The 18697-nt window shown below is 55.5% G+C and overlaps 8 protein-coding genes across 8 annotated transcripts; 1 reads left to right on the top strand and 7 right to left on the bottom strand.

Annotated features, from left to right (window-relative positions):
* Positions 1–403: 403 nt before the first annotated feature.
* KVR01_009820 (rRNA (cytosine-C5-)-methyltransferase NOP2) lies at positions 404–2610 on the bottom strand (the record flags this gene model as incomplete). Its single annotated transcript, XM_044794047.1, has 2 exons — positions 404–995; positions 1070–2610. 2 exons carry the CDS (start codon positions 2608–2610, stop codon positions 404–406), a joined length of 2133 nt encoding a protein of 710 aa, XP_044641068.1.
* A 431-nt stretch (positions 2611–3041) lies between these two features.
* Positions 3042–3738, top strand: KVR01_010064 (uncharacterized protein; the record flags this gene model as incomplete). Its single annotated transcript, XM_044791284.1, has 2 exons — positions 3042–3152; positions 3226–3738. The coding sequence occupies 2 exons, from the start codon at positions 3042–3044 to the stop codon at positions 3736–3738; spliced, it is 624 nt and encodes a 207-aa protein (XP_044641312.1).
* A 2206-nt stretch (positions 3739–5944) lies between these two features.
* KVR01_010053 (chaperone ATPase HSP60) lies at positions 5945–8368 on the bottom strand. Its single transcript, XM_044789695.1, has 3 exons — positions 7980–8368; positions 7749–7890; positions 5945–7687 (listed from the first exon to the last, which is right to left on the bottom strand). Exons 1-3 carry the CDS (start codon positions 8088–8090, stop codon positions 6183–6185), a joined length of 1758 nt encoding a protein of 585 aa, XP_044641301.1. The 5' UTR covers positions 8091–8368; the 3' UTR covers positions 5945–6182.
* A 505-nt stretch (positions 8369–8873) lies between these two features.
* KVR01_010065 (uncharacterized protein) lies at positions 8874–9787 on the bottom strand (the record flags this gene model as incomplete). The annotated part of the gene is made up of 3 exons (XM_044786663.1): positions 8874–9531; positions 9591–9643; positions 9716–9787. 3 exons carry the CDS (start codon positions 9785–9787, stop codon positions 8874–8876), a joined length of 783 nt encoding a protein of 260 aa, XP_044641313.1.
* A 1549-nt stretch (positions 9788–11336) lies between these two features.
* On the bottom strand, positions 11337–11873 carry KVR01_010120 (uncharacterized protein; the record flags this gene model as incomplete). Its single annotated transcript, XM_044789997.1, has 2 exons — positions 11337–11690; positions 11760–11873. The coding sequence occupies 2 exons, from the start codon at positions 11871–11873 to the stop codon at positions 11337–11339; spliced, it is 468 nt and encodes a 155-aa protein (XP_044641368.1).
* Positions 11874–12926: 1053 nt separating this feature from the next.
* On the bottom strand, positions 12927–14561 carry KVR01_009827 (uncharacterized protein; the record flags this gene model as incomplete). The annotated part of the gene is made up of 5 exons (XM_044784790.1): positions 12927–12948; positions 13004–13204; positions 13343–13513; positions 13775–13945; positions 14404–14561. 5 exons carry the CDS (start codon positions 14559–14561, stop codon positions 12927–12929), a joined length of 723 nt encoding a protein of 240 aa, XP_044641075.1.
* Positions 14562–14776: 215 nt separating this feature from the next.
* Positions 14777–15381, bottom strand: KVR01_010056 (uncharacterized protein; the record flags this gene model as incomplete). Its single annotated transcript, XM_044781502.1, has 2 exons — positions 14777–15038; positions 15158–15381. 2 exons carry the CDS (start codon positions 15379–15381, stop codon positions 14777–14779), a joined length of 486 nt encoding a protein of 161 aa, XP_044641304.1.
* A 125-nt stretch (positions 15382–15506) lies between these two features.
* KVR01_009791 (uncharacterized protein) lies at positions 15507–17625 on the bottom strand. The gene is made up of 4 exons (XM_044792846.1): positions 17383–17625; positions 16977–17106; positions 16186–16761; positions 15507–16100 (listed from the first exon to the last, which is right to left on the bottom strand). Exons 1-4 carry the CDS (start codon positions 17405–17407, stop codon positions 16082–16084), a joined length of 750 nt encoding a protein of 249 aa, XP_044641039.1. The 5' UTR covers positions 17408–17625; the 3' UTR covers positions 15507–16081.
* Positions 17626–18697: the final 1072 nt, after the last annotated feature.

Genomic DNA, 18697 nt, shown 5'->3' with positions numbered 1-18697 from the left:
GCGGGAGGAAAGAATGTATGACCTCGAGGTCAACTAGTTCTTCTCGGGGGGAGGGGGGGCTAACTGCATAATGTTAGATGAGAGAGACACGGAGAGAGAATTCTCTCTACAACTAGGCTATGAGGGGGAAAAGACATCGCAACAACGCCCACCGATGTGCGTGCGGTGTAGCCACAAGGAAAGACTTGGGGAAGCAGACATCTCATGACTTTTGATACTCCTACACACAAAACCACGACATCCATGATAACCATGACCGAAATAGTCTTGCTCGGCTTCTCCCTTCTCCACATTTCTCCTGTACTAGATGATGACGAGCTAAGCCATTCATCGTCGAATTCTTGGCTTAATCCTAATATTACGGCTACCGGTCAAAACCGAAGAAATCTAGGCTATCCTGCCCCTATTTAGACGTCTTTTTGGATTTTGACTTGGCCCTGGTCTTGTCTGGGGAGGGAGCAGCAGAAGCAGTGTCGGCGTCGCCATGTGTAGTCACACCTGTTTCTTTTTTCTCCTTGTTCTTGCTCTTGTTGAGCGCCTTCGGGTCAAGACCGCGCCTTCTCATGGCATTCCTCTTTCCGCGCTGCATGATTTTGTCATCCTCGTCTTCGTCGAAGCCACCGAAATCATCGTCCACTGCGCCCTCTTCGTGACCTATGGGCGTCTTGTCAACGACCTCCTCGTCCTCCTCGTCCTCCTGTTGCTGCTGCTTGCCGCCGTTGGCCCTCTCCTTGGCGGTGCCGCTGCGGTCTGCGAGCACGGCATTGGCAGGGGTTGGTCCGATCTTCTTGAACTTTGCGACAAAGAAACCATCCACGTTGTACGTGTGGGGATAGTAACGTCGAGTAAGCTTTAGTGAGGGGTGGAACGTCTTGCCGCGGTAGGAAACAAACCCTTCGTTCCCGAATGGCAGGTTGGTGTCGACGAGCTTGACGTTGGACCGCTTGGCCAGGGCGTAGGCGACCACCTGCTCGTTCTCTTCTACTGAAACGGAACTGCGGTGGTGTTCAAGTTAGCCTGAGGGATCCTGGAAGCAGCCGTACATATTGAAGTGCCATTGGCGACTGACCATGTAGAATAGACAATGTAGCCACCTGTCTTGCTGTGGTGATTCACCGAGTCGATGGCAGCAAGCAGCAGCTGCTTCTGCGTGTGCGGGATGGCCATGAAATCCTTCTCCGTCTTGTTGGTCTTGACGCTGGCATCCTTGGCAATGACACCCGTGCCGGTGCATGGCGCGTCAAGCAGCACGCGGTCAAAGCCGCCGATGGGCTTGGGGAACTCCCTGGCGTCATAGTTGCAGACCACCACATTTCTGCAGCCCAGACGGTGTATGTTTCCTATCAGGCCCTTGGCACGAGACTTGCTCATATCGTTGGCGAAGATGCATCCTGTGTTGCGCATGAGAGCCGCCATATGTGTCGTTTTACCACCAGGCGCGGCGGACATGTCGAGCACGCGTTCGTTCTCTTGGGGGGCCAGGGCCATGACGGGGAGGAAAGAGGACGCTGCTTGGATGATGTAGTGGCCCGCGAGATACTCCGGGGTTGCTCCGAGGGGCACGTTGCTCTCGAAAATTTGCAGGCCTACCTTTGACCATTTCCCGACGGGCTCGAGAGTGACACCACGGTTGATGAGAGCGCTCGCCAGGTCCCTGCGGTTTGTCCGCAGAGTATTGGTCCTGATGACCATCGGCCGGGCGCTCTCGTTGGCCTCGAAGAAGTCGAATGCCTCTGATGGGCTGAAGAGGTGGAAGAGCTTTTCGGCCATATATTCTGAGTAGCCATAGTAGGCGCAGATGTCCTTGATGAGCTGCGCCGTGTACTCAGCCCTTGACCGTCCCTCCTCGGCTAGTTTTGAGAAGTCCTCAAGCACGCGGATGTTTTCCGTTATCCTGTTCCTCAGGAGCTGCAAGTCCGGGGCTAGTAGAGCCTTGTTCTTCGCGGCGGATGCGTCTCCGCCCTCTTCCTCGAGCACCTCGAGCGGGCCACCGCTGATGTTTGTCTGCAGTGCAGCCTCCTCGAGCTCTGCTTGTGCATCGGCAGCTTCCTCTTCCATCTGTTTGTCGAGCTTCCTCGACAGACCCTCGATGTTGGCAGCTGTCAGCTGCTCCTCGGCATCCGAATCGCCCTCGTCTTCAGAGAAGACAAACTCCTCCTTCTTCCTGTCATTGTCGGAGTCGTACACGGAGTCACCGGAATCGGATCCTAAGAAATCGGCTCCCAGCTTCGCAGGCTCATCATCGTCCGAGTCTGAGAGATCCTTTCCTTCGAGATCCGAGTCGCCAAACTCATCGTCGATTTCGATATCCGAGTATCCTTCGGGTTCGGGAACGGCCAACTTCTTTGGTCGGGAAGATTGCCTGTTGCTCTCCTTGCCCTTGGGCTTGGAGCCGTTCTGTTGCCTGGAGGGACCCTTGGCGGACGGGGCAGCCTTTTTCGTCCCGTTGGATTTGGGACCAGAGTCTGCCTTGCTCGTCCTCCTCTTCTTGGCTGGCGCTTCCTCTGGGGTTTCGACTGGGAGACCCTTCTTCCGCTTCAACTTCGCGAAATGCTCTTCGGACAGGCGCTCGGGAGGGCCCTGCTTCTTCATGCGACGACTGGTTCCCATTTTGGATGAGAAGTTTGTTTAAAGAAAGAGGGGAGTTATGAGACGGGAGAACAGAAACGCCACACAATTCTCGCTGGATGGGCCGCAGATATTTACTAGACCGCGAGCAAGGGTTTGGGAAAAGGGAAGGGACCAAAAAAATTGGGCTTATCTTATCGCTCTTGCAAGGAAGACAGGCCAGGATGATGGAGGTAGCGCTCCGGGCGCCAAGGCCCCTCGAAAACAAGCAGTGGGGCAAGACACCACATACTGTACCTAGGTACCTACCTGCCTGGGTACCTAGGTACCTGGGTAGGTACGTGACGGCGGCTCAGATCAAAGGTCCAGCTCAAGCAGTATCAGCCACCACAAACCAAGCTGCGCCCTCCACCTCCCCTCGAACAGCCTTCCCTTGCTTCTTGTTCTACTCGGCCCTTCTATTCTTGGAAAAGATGACAGAGGTAACATTCGCAAGATCCTTCCTGGCGGCGCTGGACTCGCGCCCGCCGAAGCTGTCAGCCGACCATGTCGAGGACCCCAAGAGCTACCCGGCAAGGCCACCTGTAGGTCTCCCCGAGTTCAAGACGCCGTGCGATACCAACACGACCGTTGCAGAAGCTGACATGGGAATTCCAGTACATCCTGCCTCGGATGCCCAAGCCAATGTCCAAGGCCGTCTCACTTGCGCCGGGCCAGGAGCGCAGCATAACCGTGCGCATCAAGTCGCTGCGCAATCCGCCCCTCGACATCAGACTCAGCTCCCAGCCCCTCAACACCTCCATCCTCGACATTAAGGCGTCCGTGTCATCCGAGACCTCCATACCTGTAGACAAGATCAAGGTCTTGCACAAGAAGAAGCCCGTCGCCGATAGCAAGGTGCTCAAGGACCTGCTGGGAGAGGATGAGACCAGCGTCGAGTTCTCCGTCATGGTGCTCGGCGGTGCTGCCGCAGTGTCACCAGCTCCCAAGACGGACGACGTCACGGCCCATGCTGCCTCGACCGCGCAGGGGACCAGTGGAGAGGCCGTGCTGCAGACGGACGCGTTCTGGACGGATTTGCGGGGGTTCTTATCCCAGAGGATACGTGATGAGAAGATCACCGAGGAGCTGTTTGGCAAGTTCCTCTCGAGTTGGGAGTCGGGCCGGTAGCGGGCCCGGTCTTAAGCCCACCATACGGAATACCAAAGGTAGCCAACTAAACCAATCTTACACAACACGCGAGATTACATCCACGACATCTAAACTAGGGTAAAGACGTTAGCAAAGGCCTGCCTTGGGCAACTTTTTATTCACACAGTCAAGGAATGCGCCCAAGACTTTTTCTTGGTGACAATCGTTGATGATATGTTGCGAGACATTTGGAGATGCCCGGACAACCGGTTGATTTGCTATGGTAAAGCAGCGCCGACATCGACTACCTAGGATCGCCCCACGATTTCCATTATGGACAAAGACGCGAATAACTGTCCCACCCATGCGTAATATCTCTCTCCGCAGTCCTTCATTGTAGACGAAGAAGCCTTGACTCTATGGAAGCAACGCAAGCTTGTGATGCTAGTTCCGAGGCCCCCTTAACCGGCCATGCCCTTGCTGACCTTGGCCAGGATAGAGTCGTGCTCGATGTCGTCGGCGTCGTTGGCTTGGATTTCGACGGCGATGCCGCTCAGAGCGCGCTTCAGAGCGTCCTTGGACGAGGCGTACACCATCTTGGACTGCGGGCGAAGTTAGCTGTAGGATACTCAAAGGCGAGAGACTGGTTCCTGGGCTTACCTTGATTCCGGCATCATCGGGAGACCAGGCGATGAAGGTCAGCTTGTTTCTGCTAGATCGTCAGCGTGGGTCCCTTGGTCGCTTGCAGTCGAGGGATGTGCATAGCACGCACCGGTCACCCTCACCAGACGAGAGGCTGTACTCGAAGTCGTAGACGGCGTACCGGGGGCCGATGCCCTCTTGACCCTGTTGTGGGAGGTGGTGGTTAGTCACGCGAGCAGATGAATTCCAGAGGGATGTCTAAAACCGTACAGTCTTGGAGACGGTCTTGGCGTTGACGAGCCTGTTGCGGAACTCCTCCCAGTCCTTGTTGTCGCTAGTGTGCTCGACGACAATCTCCTTAAGGTCGTCCGACAGCTTGAAGATGATGTACTTGTGCTTCTTGCTGAGCTTGAGGTCGTTCCAGGTGGAGACGCACTCCTCGTTGACGGTGGCTCTGCCCAATGTCATGTGTTAGTCTCTGGCCTTCTGGTTGGCGGCCGAGCCTCGCCATGTGCCATGGCACATCGCACAGCGGGCGGGTCGAAAGGGGGCAGCTGTAGCGACAACAGTGGGATCAGGGGGGTGGGAAGGGTTACCAACCCGGATTGCGACTACAAAGAATTGGATTAATACAAGCTTTGCATATATATTACCGACATGGGGACTCACCATTGTGGCTTGTGACGGTGGTGTTGTTTATCGGCTTGGGGTCGGTTGTGTTGGGTGTCAACAGCTTGACAGATAGGTAGGCTGTCAACGGTGAGGGGTCGTCAGCAAAGGGGCACGGTCAAGAGGATGACGTGACTCGATGGACATGAAGCTCCGGGAGTGGCAGCAAAGTAGAGAGGTTGGAATGGAGAGGAGGCGTACCGGCAAAAGGGGGTTTGCTTGGACAAAGGTTCAACGAACGCTAGGATGGAGGGAGGTATTAGAATGGAAGGGTGAACAAGTGCGGGAGAGTGCACTGAGCAAGTGGACGAGGAATCGGCGGGCAGAAGTTTCCAAGGTTACCTGGAAGTTGACAGCATTTGGTCGGTCGGGGTGGGGAGGGCGGGTGGGGGTGTTTTGTTCGGTGGAGCCAGCCATATTGCGCTAGAGCCCGCCGTGCCCAATCCTTGTTTGTCAACTTCCTCCCTCTGTGCATCTACACAGTCTTGCTCTTGACAAAAGTGAGAGAATCCAGACAGACTCACCTGGCTTGACGGTCCTACTCGCAGTTACCCTGCAAGATAATGACACTCAACAGGTTATGCTACCAGCCGTGACTCCACAAGACAATGTCGTTCCGTGAGTCTAGCGCATGCCTGATTATCGGTGTAGTAAATTGATGTCATCCCGGGGAGACGACACACCGGCATTCTGTGTCGCTGCGAGGTGTAAAAAGATAAGAGTCTTGCGCATAGCATGTCGGTACACGCGTCCGCCCCGTCTTATGGTGATGCCTAAAGCTCAGGCATCTATCTGCCTGGACTGACATACCTGCCTAGGTAACCTACCCGTATTGGCGCCCTAGGAGATGCTCCTTAGTAGGTTAGATGTTAAATCGCCATTGCCATGACCGCCCTAGCATTCTACGCAGGTCAAGGCAGCAGGAAACAGCAACTTAGTGCAACGTAAGAATTTCTCCTTGTCGCTCTATCTCGATGCAGCCCAAGAGGCAGTATAATGTACAGGCCCAGGAGCTGTGTCCCAGGGTATCAAGGTATCAGCATGGACAGAGAGGAGATAGAGGGGAGATGGTACACAATGACCGCCTTGCAACACCGGAACCCAAAAATGCCCAAACAAGCCCGGACCGCTTGAAACCAAAAAAGCTTTTCACTTTGTCCTTTCTCAACATCCTACATGCCCATTCCACCCATGCCGCCCATTCCACCCATGCCCCCCATTGGAGAGGCGGGCTTCTCCTCGGGTGCCTCGACGATGGCAACCTCAGTTGTGCCAAGCAGGGAGGCCACGCCGCTGGCGTCGATAAGACCGGTCCGGACGACCTTGAAGGGGTCCAGGATACCGGCCTTGATCATGTCGACGTATTCGCCCTTGGAACTGTCGAAGCCCTTGTGGAAGTCGCTGCCGTACTCGTCCGTCAGCTTGCCGACCACAACGGAGCCCTCGAGGCCAGCATTCTCGACAATCGTGCGGGCGGGACGAGTGATGGCGTTTTTAACAATGCTGATGCCGAGCTGTTGGTCAAAGTTCTGCGACTTGACGTTGCCCAGGGCCTGACTGGAGGCCTTGAGCAGGGCGGTGCCACCACCGGGCAGAATGCCCTCCTCGACGGCGGCGCGGGTGGCGTTCAGGGCGTCGACGAAACGGTCCTTCTTCTCGCCGACCTCGACCTCGGACGAGCCACCGACCTTGATGACGGCAACACCGCCAGAAAGCTTGGCAAGACGCTCCTGGAGCTTCTCCTTCTCGTAGTCTGAGGTGGTGGGGTCAGAAACGACGCCGCGGATCTGCTCACATCGCTGCGAGATAGCGTCCTTGGTACCCTCGCCGTTCAGCATGATGGTGTCCTCCTTGGTGATGGTGATGGAGCCGGTAGATCCGAGCATGTCAGCAGTGGCCTTCTCGAGCTTCACGTCGAGCTCGTCCGTGAAGACGGTGCCGTTGGTGAGCACGGCAATGTCGCCGAGGATGGACTTCCGGTTGTCGCCGAAGCCGGGGGCCTTGACGGCAGCCACCTGGAGCTGGCCCCGAAGCTTGTTGAGGATGCAGACAGCCAGGGCCTCACCCTCAATGTCCTCGGCGATGATGACGAGAGGTCGGCGGCTCTGGGTGGAGATCTCGAGGGCAGGGATAATGTCTTGGACGGCAGAGATCTTCTTCTCGGACAGGAGGATGAGGGGGTTCTCAAACTCAACCTTCTGGGCTTTGGTGTCGGTGATGAAGTAGGGAGAGATGAAGCCGCGGTCGAATCGCATTCCCTCGGTAACCTCGAGCTCGTCGCTCATGGTCTTGCCCTCCTTGACAGTGATGACACCCTCCTTGCCAACCTTCTCCATGGCGTTGGCAATCAGCTTGCCGATGTGTGTGTCACCGTTGGCGCTGATTGTGGCAACCTGGGCGATCTCCTCGCTGGTGGTGATGTCCCTCTTGTTCTTCTGCAGGTACTCAACAACAGCCTCGACAGCGGCCTGGGTACCGCGGCGCAGGTCCATGGGGTTGCAGCCAGCAGCAACGTTCTTGACGGTCTCGGAGAAGATGGCTCGAGCAAGCACGGTGGCGGTCGTCGTACCGTCGCCGGCGACCTCGTTGGTCTTGGAAGCGACGTCCTGCAGCAGCTTCGCACCGAGGTTTTCGAACTTGTCCTGCAGGGAAATGGCTCGGGCAACAGTCACGCCGTCTGGACAAGACACGGTCAGCACATGCCAGCAGTCTTTACGCACAAAGAGGCATCCACAAACCCTTGGTGATCTTGGGCGAGCCATAGCTGGACTCGATCAGGACGTTGCGACCCTTGGGGCCCAGGGTGGTAGCAACTGCTTTGGCGAGGGTGTCAACGCCGGCCAGGAGAGCGGCGCGGCCCTCGACGCCGAACTTCAGCTCCTATTTTGCCTCTTGTCAGCTCCGCGGACGACGTGATGCTGGCGTGTCCACCAGTGTTGTCTCGACACAAGGGCGAAAATGTAACAAACCTTGTGGGCAAAGCGCAGCTGTTGCGTAAGAGCACCGCTCGAACGGAATCTGGAGGCTGCCGAGGGGGACAGGACCGAGGCGGCCGTCCGACTTGTCAATGCGCGCTGCATGCTGAAGATCTGAATGGGCTATAAGGAACTAAACACAAGAGGACAAAAGAGACTTTACCAGATCGTCGGAAGAGCTGGGAGACGAGGGGGGAAGGTGGTTGCCAAGGTGCGGATGAAGTCAAATAGTGATGCGGACCTCGAGCTCAAAAAAATTGGAGTTGCCGCCCCGGCGACCAGAAGAGTCGGCACAGGGCGAGCTTTATGCACTAGGCCATGGCTGGTATAAGTCAACGGTTCCACGCCCTTCTGCCCCACAATAGAACCTCCCTCGGCTCTGACTGCCCCATCGCTTAGCAACACAGCACGGGGGATGGGGAAGCTACTGTGTACGGAGTACGCCCAGTCTAACACATCGAAGCGTGTTGACTCGCCGTGAGACTGTCGTAGACGCCGTGACAGGCATGACGCTCAGGACCAGAGCGCTGAGCATGGCATCAAAAAGCTACCGCTAGTTGTGCATTCTGCGGAGGGACCGAGGTTTTCCCGGCCTCCAACGACACACACTGGACTCGGGTCCTCTCGTGCCCACATCACACAACTCACACCATAGCTCGAGTGCCGGACATCACGGGGATGCGAAAATAGATCAACGCGCGGTTTCGTTCCCCAAGTTGACTCGTATCGAGATCTCAGGGCCAGTGTCCACCGCAAGGAATTCAACATCCTAGCTGCCTATCTGCCCAACGGCATCGTCAACGCAATCCTTTCCCCAAAGCTCCGCCTGAGTGGCAGTCTGTCCTCCACCCCCCTCCCAAGCCTTCCTCCATGCCTCAGACCCATACTTCAATCGTGCTTGATGTTGAAGTGCGGTTCCAGGTGGGCATCACTCCAGAAGAAAACATGGTCGTGATGGTGAAGCCACTGGCGCCCATCAGGCGGAGGCATCGCCGTTGTCTGTGATGCATAGTCAGCATGGCCGCACTCGTATCGGGTCGGGACATCAAATGCGGCACATTGATTGTGTGGCAGGGGTGTCTGGCTGGTCGCAGGATCGGTGAAAGTGTAGAAGCCGTTGGTCGGAGCCGGCAGCATCATCTGGCACGTTGATGCCACGGGGGCCGTGCTGTCCTCTCTTCGAGACGCCGGGACCATGAACAATTCATCACTGTTCTTGCAGTCGTCGCCGGCACCGTAGGGGGCCTGGGGACGGGGTTCATTCGGGTCAATGGTGTACGAACCGTGAGTATCGTTGGGCAGCTCCAGCTTGATCTCCTCCTTGACGTCAAGCTTGATGTCGTCATCGTCGACATCGTCAGATCGGGCAGCCATCTTGCGCTTCCTGCTCGCTGGAGTGGTGCGGTTGCTAGCGGTCTTGCCAGCAGGCGCGGGTGTCTTGGGGGTAGTCGGGCCACTGCCACCAGAAGCACCGGCAGAGTTGGCACCGCCTCCACTGGACTTTTCGATGCCATGGGCCTTCATCAGACGCTCGTACCGCTTGGCACTGTTTGTCCGTTAGTGAGCAAGGCCGCGTGTAGCAATAAGGTGGAGTCCAGCACTTACGCGGCGGCCTTGGAGACTATGGCAAGCTCCTCGGCGACTTTGCCAAAATCAACCTGTCAGACATGCTGCTTAGCGATGGCGATGAACGGAGTCTGGAACGGGCTCTCCTGCTGTGAATGGCTTACCTTGCCAGCATTTGTGTGCTTGATGCAAGCGATGAGAAACTTGAACTGCGACTCGGTATCGATCGGTGCCATGGCGGAGGACTTCAGGGTGGACGGAAGGGATGAGACAGGTCTGTTTGGTCGTCAGATGGACGGAAGCTGGCAGCGTCATGTAAATTGTGCGTTGGGCAGCAAGTAGTCTGAAGACTGTGCTGGGGGAAAGGAGGAAGGAGGAAAGAGACAGGCGGGGCTCGAAACGCCACGGCCAGCTGAGGCACAATGATGAAGGTGAGGCCTCTTACTTTTTGATCAACAGGTGTCTGAGCTTGAAGGGCGGATTCGGTGGCTCGTGAGCGGTCGAGTCAACGTCCCAACTTGGCTTGCTAAAGATGTTGCTAAAGAAACTGATCGAGGAGGGAGACTGGGCTGTAGTTGCGTGGTCAAGGGGGGACGGTTTTGTGGAATTTGCTCAGGTTGTCTGGGCCTGGGGGCAGAGATTCAAGCAGCTAGGACTGCACAATTGTTCTCACTTGAAGATTTGCCGGGACTGGGGACTTGTCCAAGGGGATCCAGTTGAGACAGATTATTGACCACAATTTGGTAAGTCTCCAACCTAGAAACATCCTTATTTAATATGAGTAGAAGCTGTCTGATGTTGCCTAAAGTTCTTACTGTCATTGACAGTAGATAAGTCTCGTTTGTCTCCCCCTCATTGAGGCTCTTGGTGGCTGATCAGGTTAGGGACTACCCAGTTAGCGACTGCCCACAGCAGACAGCCTGACGCTGGCTACAGTCCTCTTCTTCATTCAAGCCAGACAATTAATTAGTCTGAGAAAAGTCAGCCAGAAAGTGGAAGTCCTGTTGCCTTGCAATATTGTCTCGGGGACAAAGGCAACTCAGAAAGGTCCATCCCAAAGGAACATTGAATGCTGATGAAATAAGCCAACATAATGACCCCCAATGCCCTGACTCTCCCCTTCAACCACATCCATGGGCCCCCACTGCCGTAATACAACCACACTTTCGAGATTACAACACATCACAGCAGAGCCCTTGACGACTTATCTACCGTCTATTCAGGTACTACAATACCGTATTTTATCCTTCAGAGGCTACAATGTGGGAGCTACACGTCATTCTACGCAGCAGGTATACGAGCAGAACTTGTTGTTCCTTGAACCTTTACCTCTTGGGTTTTTTTTTTTTTTTTTTTTTGGTTTTCTCATCACAGTGGTCTCCCCGGTTAGGCGAAAAGGGCCAGGTGTCGCGTGCCAACCGGGTCAGTTGCAATTTGGCTTATCCAAGGCACTTGTCCAATTTCAACTCTGAAGTGCCCGATGCCTATGCTTCCACTGACGAGCTGAAGCTAGCCCAGAGTGCTGAGGAACTTTATGGAAAGATTGAGGTCTTCAGGCTGTCAGAGCACTTTTTGCATGATGGAAAGAACCAATCTCAACCCATGGTGGCGTCTCCGAAATCGGGCCAAGTGTTCTGTTGGTTCTGGAAGCTAGCTGGATCAACGTACGAAGTGCGGGCCATTTCCCTCGTTCAATTCAAATGTTTCCGCCAAGTAAAGCACTCAAATGCCCAAAGTCTTCTGCACTACCATCCGCCCAGGTAATAGGCCATGGATTTGGCTGAGCTAGAGCGCACCGCTCATCAGGGTATCGACCTCATCCTCATCCTGGTCCTCGGGCTCCATCTTGAGCTTGATTTGGTCTCCATTCTCCTCATCATCGTTTCCAGAATTGATCGCAAGAGAGGTAGCAGCCGCAGCCTTCTTGGCACGGGGCTTCTTGGTCGAGGAGCTGCCCACCTTTCCAGACCGCTTGTTGATCTTGGTTGGCGTCTTGGGGCCGCCACCGACAGGGCCGTCGCCCTTTTCACCGGAGGTCTTGCTGCCGCCGCCGCCGTTGAGCTGAGAGCAGAGTCGAGAGTAGGTGCTCTTCGCGCTGGCGACGTTTTTGTAGCCGGAGTCCATGGCAATTTTCTCCCACTGTGAAGGTGCCCAATCAAACATTAGGACAAGAAGTAAAGGAATGTAGAGCGGTTCTGTTAGACTGACATTGTACTCCACCTTTCCGATGGTATTTTGGGCCATGGCGGCAAGGAGCTTGGTCTGCTTGTCGTTCAACTGGCCCTTCTTGGAGGTCTCGGTGGGATCGGTCGTGCCAGACATGGTGATGATGGTGAGCGAGCTCACTACTGCTGGTCAGACTCCGTGATCTCTTCAAGTACTGGAATAGTCTTGACGCTTAATTTGTTCATGAACGTAAATGACTAAACAGTACTAATCCTGCTCGCGACATGTAAACTTACACAGATGTACTTGACGGCGGGCCTGCTGGTCGAGAAAGCGCTCTGAAGATGGAACAAGTTTGTTCGGAAGTTACCAGTTCAGTCCAGTTGATGTTTTGAAATGCTTCTGGTGTAGAATGAAGAGTGGCAGGAGTGAAATACGGCAACACCTGGGCAGTTGGATGGGCCAGCTGCTGTAGACGGCTCTGAAGATGTATGTACCTAGGTAGTGGGATTTCCAAGCAAGGTGTACTTTGAATAATCCTTGTCTAGGACCTTCGTCCGATAATCAATTTTCAAGCGGCGATGTGGAGTGCACGATTCGAAAGGACGAGCTCTGCTTCACAGACACACAGTGTCTATTTCCTAACTCCCTTAGAAAAGCTTCTCATATGGTTATCTCCCACAGGAAAATCTCCTGCCGGGAAGCTTGCTACGAAGCGACTTCTCATGAGACAACCTCTTAGGACAGCACCTTCGTTCACTACTATACCCAGGGACTTCATGCAGCTAAATCATGTATGTAGAACAAATCCACCCTTTTTCTCGTGATATCAACTCGTTACTCATGAAATTTGTCGTGGAATCACAAGCAGGAGTATCGTTCAGCACAGATTCAGGGGCGAAAGCATCATTGGCCGAGTTTTGATGTATTTGGAATGTCCAGGTCTAATGTTACAAAGCCCTGCAACGAGTTTCGATGACAGGGGCGACTGAAGCCTATTGTGCTTCTCTGTTTGTGACCATTCCGTTCTTGCTTTCTTTCACTCATGCAGAAGACGACCCCCTCGGCTCTTCCTCCAACCGTACTTTCCAGGACTCTGACCGCTAGGCTGCTCCATCCCTGGCTCAGCTACGTTTGTCAGACGTGGCTATGATGATGTTGTCGAGATGTTGTCGGTGTTGAGTTCTGTAGAACACGGAATTGCTGGTCTTAGATGTCGCCCTGCTCCTTGCTGTTGGATACCTGTGAGCTGAGGCAGCCGCAAATGTCAGGGGAGGAAGACCTACTCATGCTCGGATTTGACCTGCATATCAAAATCCTCCTCGTCATCCTGCTCGGAAGGCTCGCTGGTGGCTGTCTTGCGCTGCTTCTTCTTTGGAGTCTCGTCTTCATCCTCGGCTGTGGCCTTTCCGCGCTTCTTGCCTGGCGTAGCGGTCTTCTTGGGGGTTGTGGCCCCCTCCTTCCGCTTGAGCTTCTGTAGATGCTGACTATAAAAGAAGTTAATAGACGTATCAGAGGGAAGGAGCGTCAAGTTTATGAACGCGACTATTCCAATGACGGTGATGTTAGGTCCCTGCTTAGAGACGCCATTGTTGTCAGGCTCTTCTGAGGGTGGTGTTTGTTACATTCTGTGAGAAGCAGCCTTCTGAGTGAACCGCTCTCCAAAGTTCTCCTTGAGAATTTCCATAGCCTTGGCTAAGGTGGCGCCTTTCGGCTCATCTGCTGCAATCAGGCAAGCGGCGAAGAGATCACGCTCTGCAGCGGAGTCCCACTTGAAGGGAGGTCCCTTGGAAGGGCTGGCCATGATGTTGGTGAAAATGTTTGTGGAAGCCGTCGAAATTGGAACAGAACCGTTGCCAGGAAATGTGGTAAACACAATAAGAGAGTGGGAAAATGCCCAGGGGTCAAGTCGTGGGGCGAAAGCTAAGAAGCCAGAAGAGCTGTGATGGACGTCCAAGGGAGGTAGGGCAGGAAGTAGGAGGGTAGACGACTGGGAAGTAGGATGGTGGGAGGGTGCTGAGAAGACAGCAGGCAGAAGAGGGCTCAGAACCACGTACTAGCATGCACCTTCAGTGAACTGCCAGTCCCCCATGACTTTCGCTTTGGTGGCAATCTGCAGTATGTCCTGCTTCGACGGGTTGAGGTGATTGACGGCCGCAGCGAGCAGGTCCTTGACCAGAGCAGGCTCATCCCAGTTCTGGGGAGAACGGTTGTTCTTGGGACCCATTCTCAAAGGTTTGATGTCGTGAGGCAGCACTGAGAAATGGGGAGGCAGAGGGTGAAAAGTAGAAATCAAGATAAGTTGATGTTTTTGTGTCAAGTGATCAAGGTTAAGAATGACAAACGGCTGAGGAAACAATCATGCAAGGGTGTCGTTTTCTGTGCCTCAGTTGTTGCACCAGACATACTGAAAATTGTCCCAGAACATGGCCCCAGGCCCACATTAAGGCAACAGCTTCCTCCTTTTCTGAGGCTCCCATCTGAGAGATAGACGCGGTGGTGACCAGTGGGACAAGAGACCAATCATTGTGGCACTATCCCAGGTCTCTGACTGAGACATCCGCCAAGTGTATGAGTGATTGTGGTGTAGATACAGATGAGGGGAGGTTGAGAGAACTTGAGAAAGACGCGGCAGGAAGTAGCATTGTGAGGATCGCCACTTGGCAAAACTGGCAGGGCGGCTTACCGGATACCATCCCAAGTCGCGTCAGTGTGGCCGCGACTGTGCATGAACGCGACGATACCATCGCGGTCTGCGGCTGGCATCTGGGTCAAAGGCGGCGAGAAAGCGAGCACGGCCTTGAAAAGGTCGGCATCGGCATCCGCGTTCCAAGTCACACCCATTTTTGTTTTGTGGTACGTGGTCTGGGTTGTTTGCGTTGTTGGTATGCGTCGTTGGTCTGCGTTGTTGGTCTGGGTCGTGGTGCGTTGCTAGGAGGTTGAGGCGGTGAAAACGGAGGGGGTGAGGAGGGGGAAGGGCAGTGTGGCAGAGATGTAGAAAGTGGTAGGTAAACACGATGCCCACTGGACAGGTCTTCTGCTCTAAAAGTGACAATGCCTTACCGAATCGCGTTCCACTTGAGATTGGCATAGCCTCTCTGCTGCATTCCCTCAACAACAGCGTCCTTGTCCTCTTGGGACAGCGACTGGCGGGACGACAGCACGAAGTAAATCTCCTCGAGCAGGTCTCGCTCACGGGTGGCATCCCACGCGGTAGGCATTTTGAGGAGGCTGAGGCTGGTTGTGCTTGTGGGGGCGTGCCGTTGCTTGTCGTTCGGAGGAGCCTTTTCTCCCTTCGAGATGCTGAAAAGGAAATGGACACTGCAAGGTGGAGGGGGGTGGCCGGTTTGCTTTGAAGGTGGCACGAGGTGGCAGGGAGGGGTGACAGGGTTGGTGCTTTGCTTGGGAGCGATGAGATAAATGAAATAGGTGCAAATTACCGGATGCCCTCCCTAGAGAACTGCTGGCCCCGTCCTTCCATATTCTCAACCATGAGATCTAGGTGAGCCCGCCACTTTTTGTCAGAGGAATCCATCACATCTAAGAGGGTACCAATGAGGGCACGGTGAGCCTCCTCGTTCCATTTCGTGTTCGTGCTCTTTGGGCTGCTAGGACTGCCACTGACAGCGGCGACAGCAGCCGCCTGAGAGGAGGCTCCAGCCATGGTGAGGGCTGTATTGTCCCAGGCAGGGGTAAGCTCGAGAAAACAGAAATGATCCTTCTTTTGCGGTTGAGTGCGCACGGCAGCAAGATGTCGTGAGCCTGGCGATTGGTACCAGGTATGGAAAGCCTGGGGCAGTCAGAGCGTAACTGGGATCTCGAGCTGCCTTGAAATGGCCAGCGGGCGGACCCTAGAAGATGAATCACTGTTGCCCGGCCAGAACTCATTGGCTCCAGATGACTAGAAGCTGGCCGTTGGTCATTGGTAGCCCGGTCACAACGAGGAGCGACCAAGTACGCAGTACAAAAGCACCAGCTCATAGCAGCACAAAGTGATGGCATTCCGAAATGGCCTTAGCAGATTTCAAGAGTCGCTCGGAGGCGAGGAGAGGACAAATAAGATTATGTGCCTTAGAAGTGGATTGCGCCTGCTTCATTCGAGTCTTCCCCTAGGACCCGGGACAGTCTCTTCCCCCCATGGTAATGGATCCCCAAGCCAGCCCGGACCCATAAACCTTGGTGGCACTGGCTACAGCCGAATCGTAGCACATTTCAAGCAACAAAGAAATATCAAACACCAAAATAAGCAGAAACTAACACACCACCGTAACACCGAAGCAACGCCAGTAAGCTCAACGCTGGGTAGCCCAGATCGGGTGTGGCTAAGACTGGATAGGCCTCTGCTTGCGTCCTTGTTATCGCCATCAAGCCTCTCCGTAGAAACTTCCATACTGTCAGCAACGATTTCGGGAGGGGGGCTGGGCGTGGGACTGGGACTGGGGGTGCAAGGGGCCAGGGGTGCGCTTACTCTGGGTTATAGTGATCAACGCCTGGGCTGGTGTGAGCCGCCAAGGCGCTCAGGATGGCTTCATCATTGAGCGCAGGGTCGTGGTTCTCTTCGAGCTTGGGACGCTTTGCAGCATGCTCATCAGGCTCCTCACCTGCACCCTCGAAGGAGACGACGCCCTCTGGCTGCAAGACCATGGGCTGTGGCGGCTGGGCCGGCTGCTGCGGAGGGGGCATCGGGGCCTGGGCTTGTGTCGGGGCGGCATCCATCATGGGGGTTGGTGCAGGGCCAACGCCGGGATCCATAGGCGGCTGTGGTTGCATAGACTGTTCTAGATCCAGTGCTTGTGCCTGTGGCGGTTGTTGTTGTTGTTGCTGCTGGTGCTGGATCTGGGTCTGCGATGGCGAGGGGCTGGCACTATCAGCCCCTTGACCATCTGCAGTGGCAGCGCCAACAGACTTCCTGGGCCTACCCCGTCCCGGACCCGGGCGCCGAGTGATGGGATTCAGAGTAGGGTCAATCTTCCGGGGGTTGTCACCCAACGCGCCGTTCGCCTCAGCCTTTTGCTGTGCTCGGCGGAGACCTTGGAAGTGTTGGCTAGTACGGGTGTCAGCCCTATTCTCGAGAGCAAATGGAGGACCGCAGGGACGAAATGTCGGCTCTGGGGCTGAGGTGACAAGGGCTGTTGCATGAACGCTGTCTGGAGTTGGAGACGTCTGAGCGAGTGAGGACGGGGAGGTTTAGGGTAAGTGTGGATGGGACAAGAGAAGGCATAGCATGGCGGGGCTGGATGGCTGTGGAATCGAGCTTACCGGCATCCCTCATTGGTGAAACCATACCCGAGAGACCGCATGTGGTTCCCGATGGTGGTCCATTCTGAGCCGCTTATAACACCGATGTTCTTAACAGACAGTATGGTGAAGAACAGATCCTTGTCGGCTTCTGGAGGGACACAATATCAGCGCAACGCCAGACAGTGCTGGTGGCAGCGGCAGCGACAGCGACGGCGACGGCGACAGCGACGGCGACGGCGACAGCGACGGCGACGGCGACAGCGACGGCAGGAGTGGCGGGATTCATGTTCATCATGCCGACGATAGCAACATGGACTAAGCTACAGGGGCGTCCAGTTGCCGGCTGGTGACAACGGCTGGAAGAGGAACAGAGGGAAGAAACACAGGGAATGACGGGACTGAGCAGGCAGAAAAAGGTACTGACTGTCGCCCCAGTTTTTGCTGTTCATCCTCGCGGAGTTTAGGAAACAGGCGTGGGCCCAAGTGCGAATAGCCTCAAAAGGCGTGTACGGGTTTGACGCGATGGATGGTTTACGAACGGATCTGATGGATCTGATTGACCGGATCGAGATGGGTAATAATTGTTAGACCGGTACCTGGAGGGCTTTGGCAGAGGGAGGGAAGAAACGACTTGTTGATAGCTGGCTATCTGGGGCGCTTTGCGAGCGGGAGGGAGGAGCTTGGTCAGAAATGCGAGGGGAGCCGCCAGCCAGTCACAAGGGAGGGGAGCTGGGGAAGGTGGGGGGGGGCAAGAGAGCACGGCCCCCAGCCACATGCACCCCCAGCCGTCTGTCTAGGCAGCCTGGCAGGCCTGGCAGGCCTGGCAGCACGGGCTCTCCGTCCAGGCTGGCATCACGTGGACTCGCGAGCCATGTCGCGTTGGGCGACCCGCACTGTCCTGGCAGCCAAGCCCCGCTTTCCAACCTTGCAGGTCGGACGCGTATTCGGCACACGTCTCGGGCCAATGGAGGCGTCAGCCCCGGCGCAAGCCCCAGACAAAGTTCCCAGACACAGGCTCCAGTGTCTTGCGTCTCCCTGTCAGAGCAGAGTCATCCACGAATCGCCTGTCCTATGACAAGCAGCAGCCCTGCCGTGCTCATCTCCCACTTGCACAACTCTGCAACCTCCCCGCCCTCATCCGCATCCGCCGCCGCCGTCCCAACGCCACCTACCTTGAATTTGGTCACCAAAAGGCCGGCAATTGGCAAGCATTAGAGTCCTTGCCACCCCAGCCCTTCCGCAGCCCGGCAGCCAACCATTCGCCATTGCAGCAAGAAGTGAAAGATAACAGGATTTTTTTGATTTTGGTTTTTTTTTTTTTCATAAAGAGTCGGCCCTCTCGCCCGATCGAGGCACAGAAAAGTAAATCCTGCAGTCCTCCGACGCGGTTTGACCCGGCCGTTCCTGACCGGGTCTGGCATGGTGTGTGGTGCACCGGGGAAGTGACGGCTCTCGACGCGCATTGCATCGAGTTCCAATTAAGATCCCTGAACCGACAAACGACCCTGTCTCGGCGTGTTTGCAATGGCTATGACTCACTGTTGCGCCGATCCTATCGCACCAGCCCTGCCTGCCAGCCTGCGTCGCCTCCCTCAGCCCGTGCTCTCTCTGGCACGCGTTCTCGTCGGTCCAGCCTCGACGACGCCGGGGGCTGCCTTGAACGCACGCAGGTAGCCGTCGGAGCCCTCGAAGGGGTCCCTTCTAAATCCCCGATGTGTGTTTTGAGTACGTACCATTTG

Source organism: Diaporthe batatas, assembly GCF_019321695.1.
Source record: "Diaporthe batatas strain CRI 302-4 chromosome Unknown Contig00012, whole genome shotgun sequence".
NCBI classification, from domain to species: Eukaryota; Fungi; Ascomycota; class Sordariomycetes; order Diaporthales; family Diaporthaceae; genus Diaporthe; species Diaporthe batatas.
The sequence above is the reverse complement of the archived record's forward strand: the minus strand, read 5'-3'. Positions and strand labels throughout refer to the sequence as shown.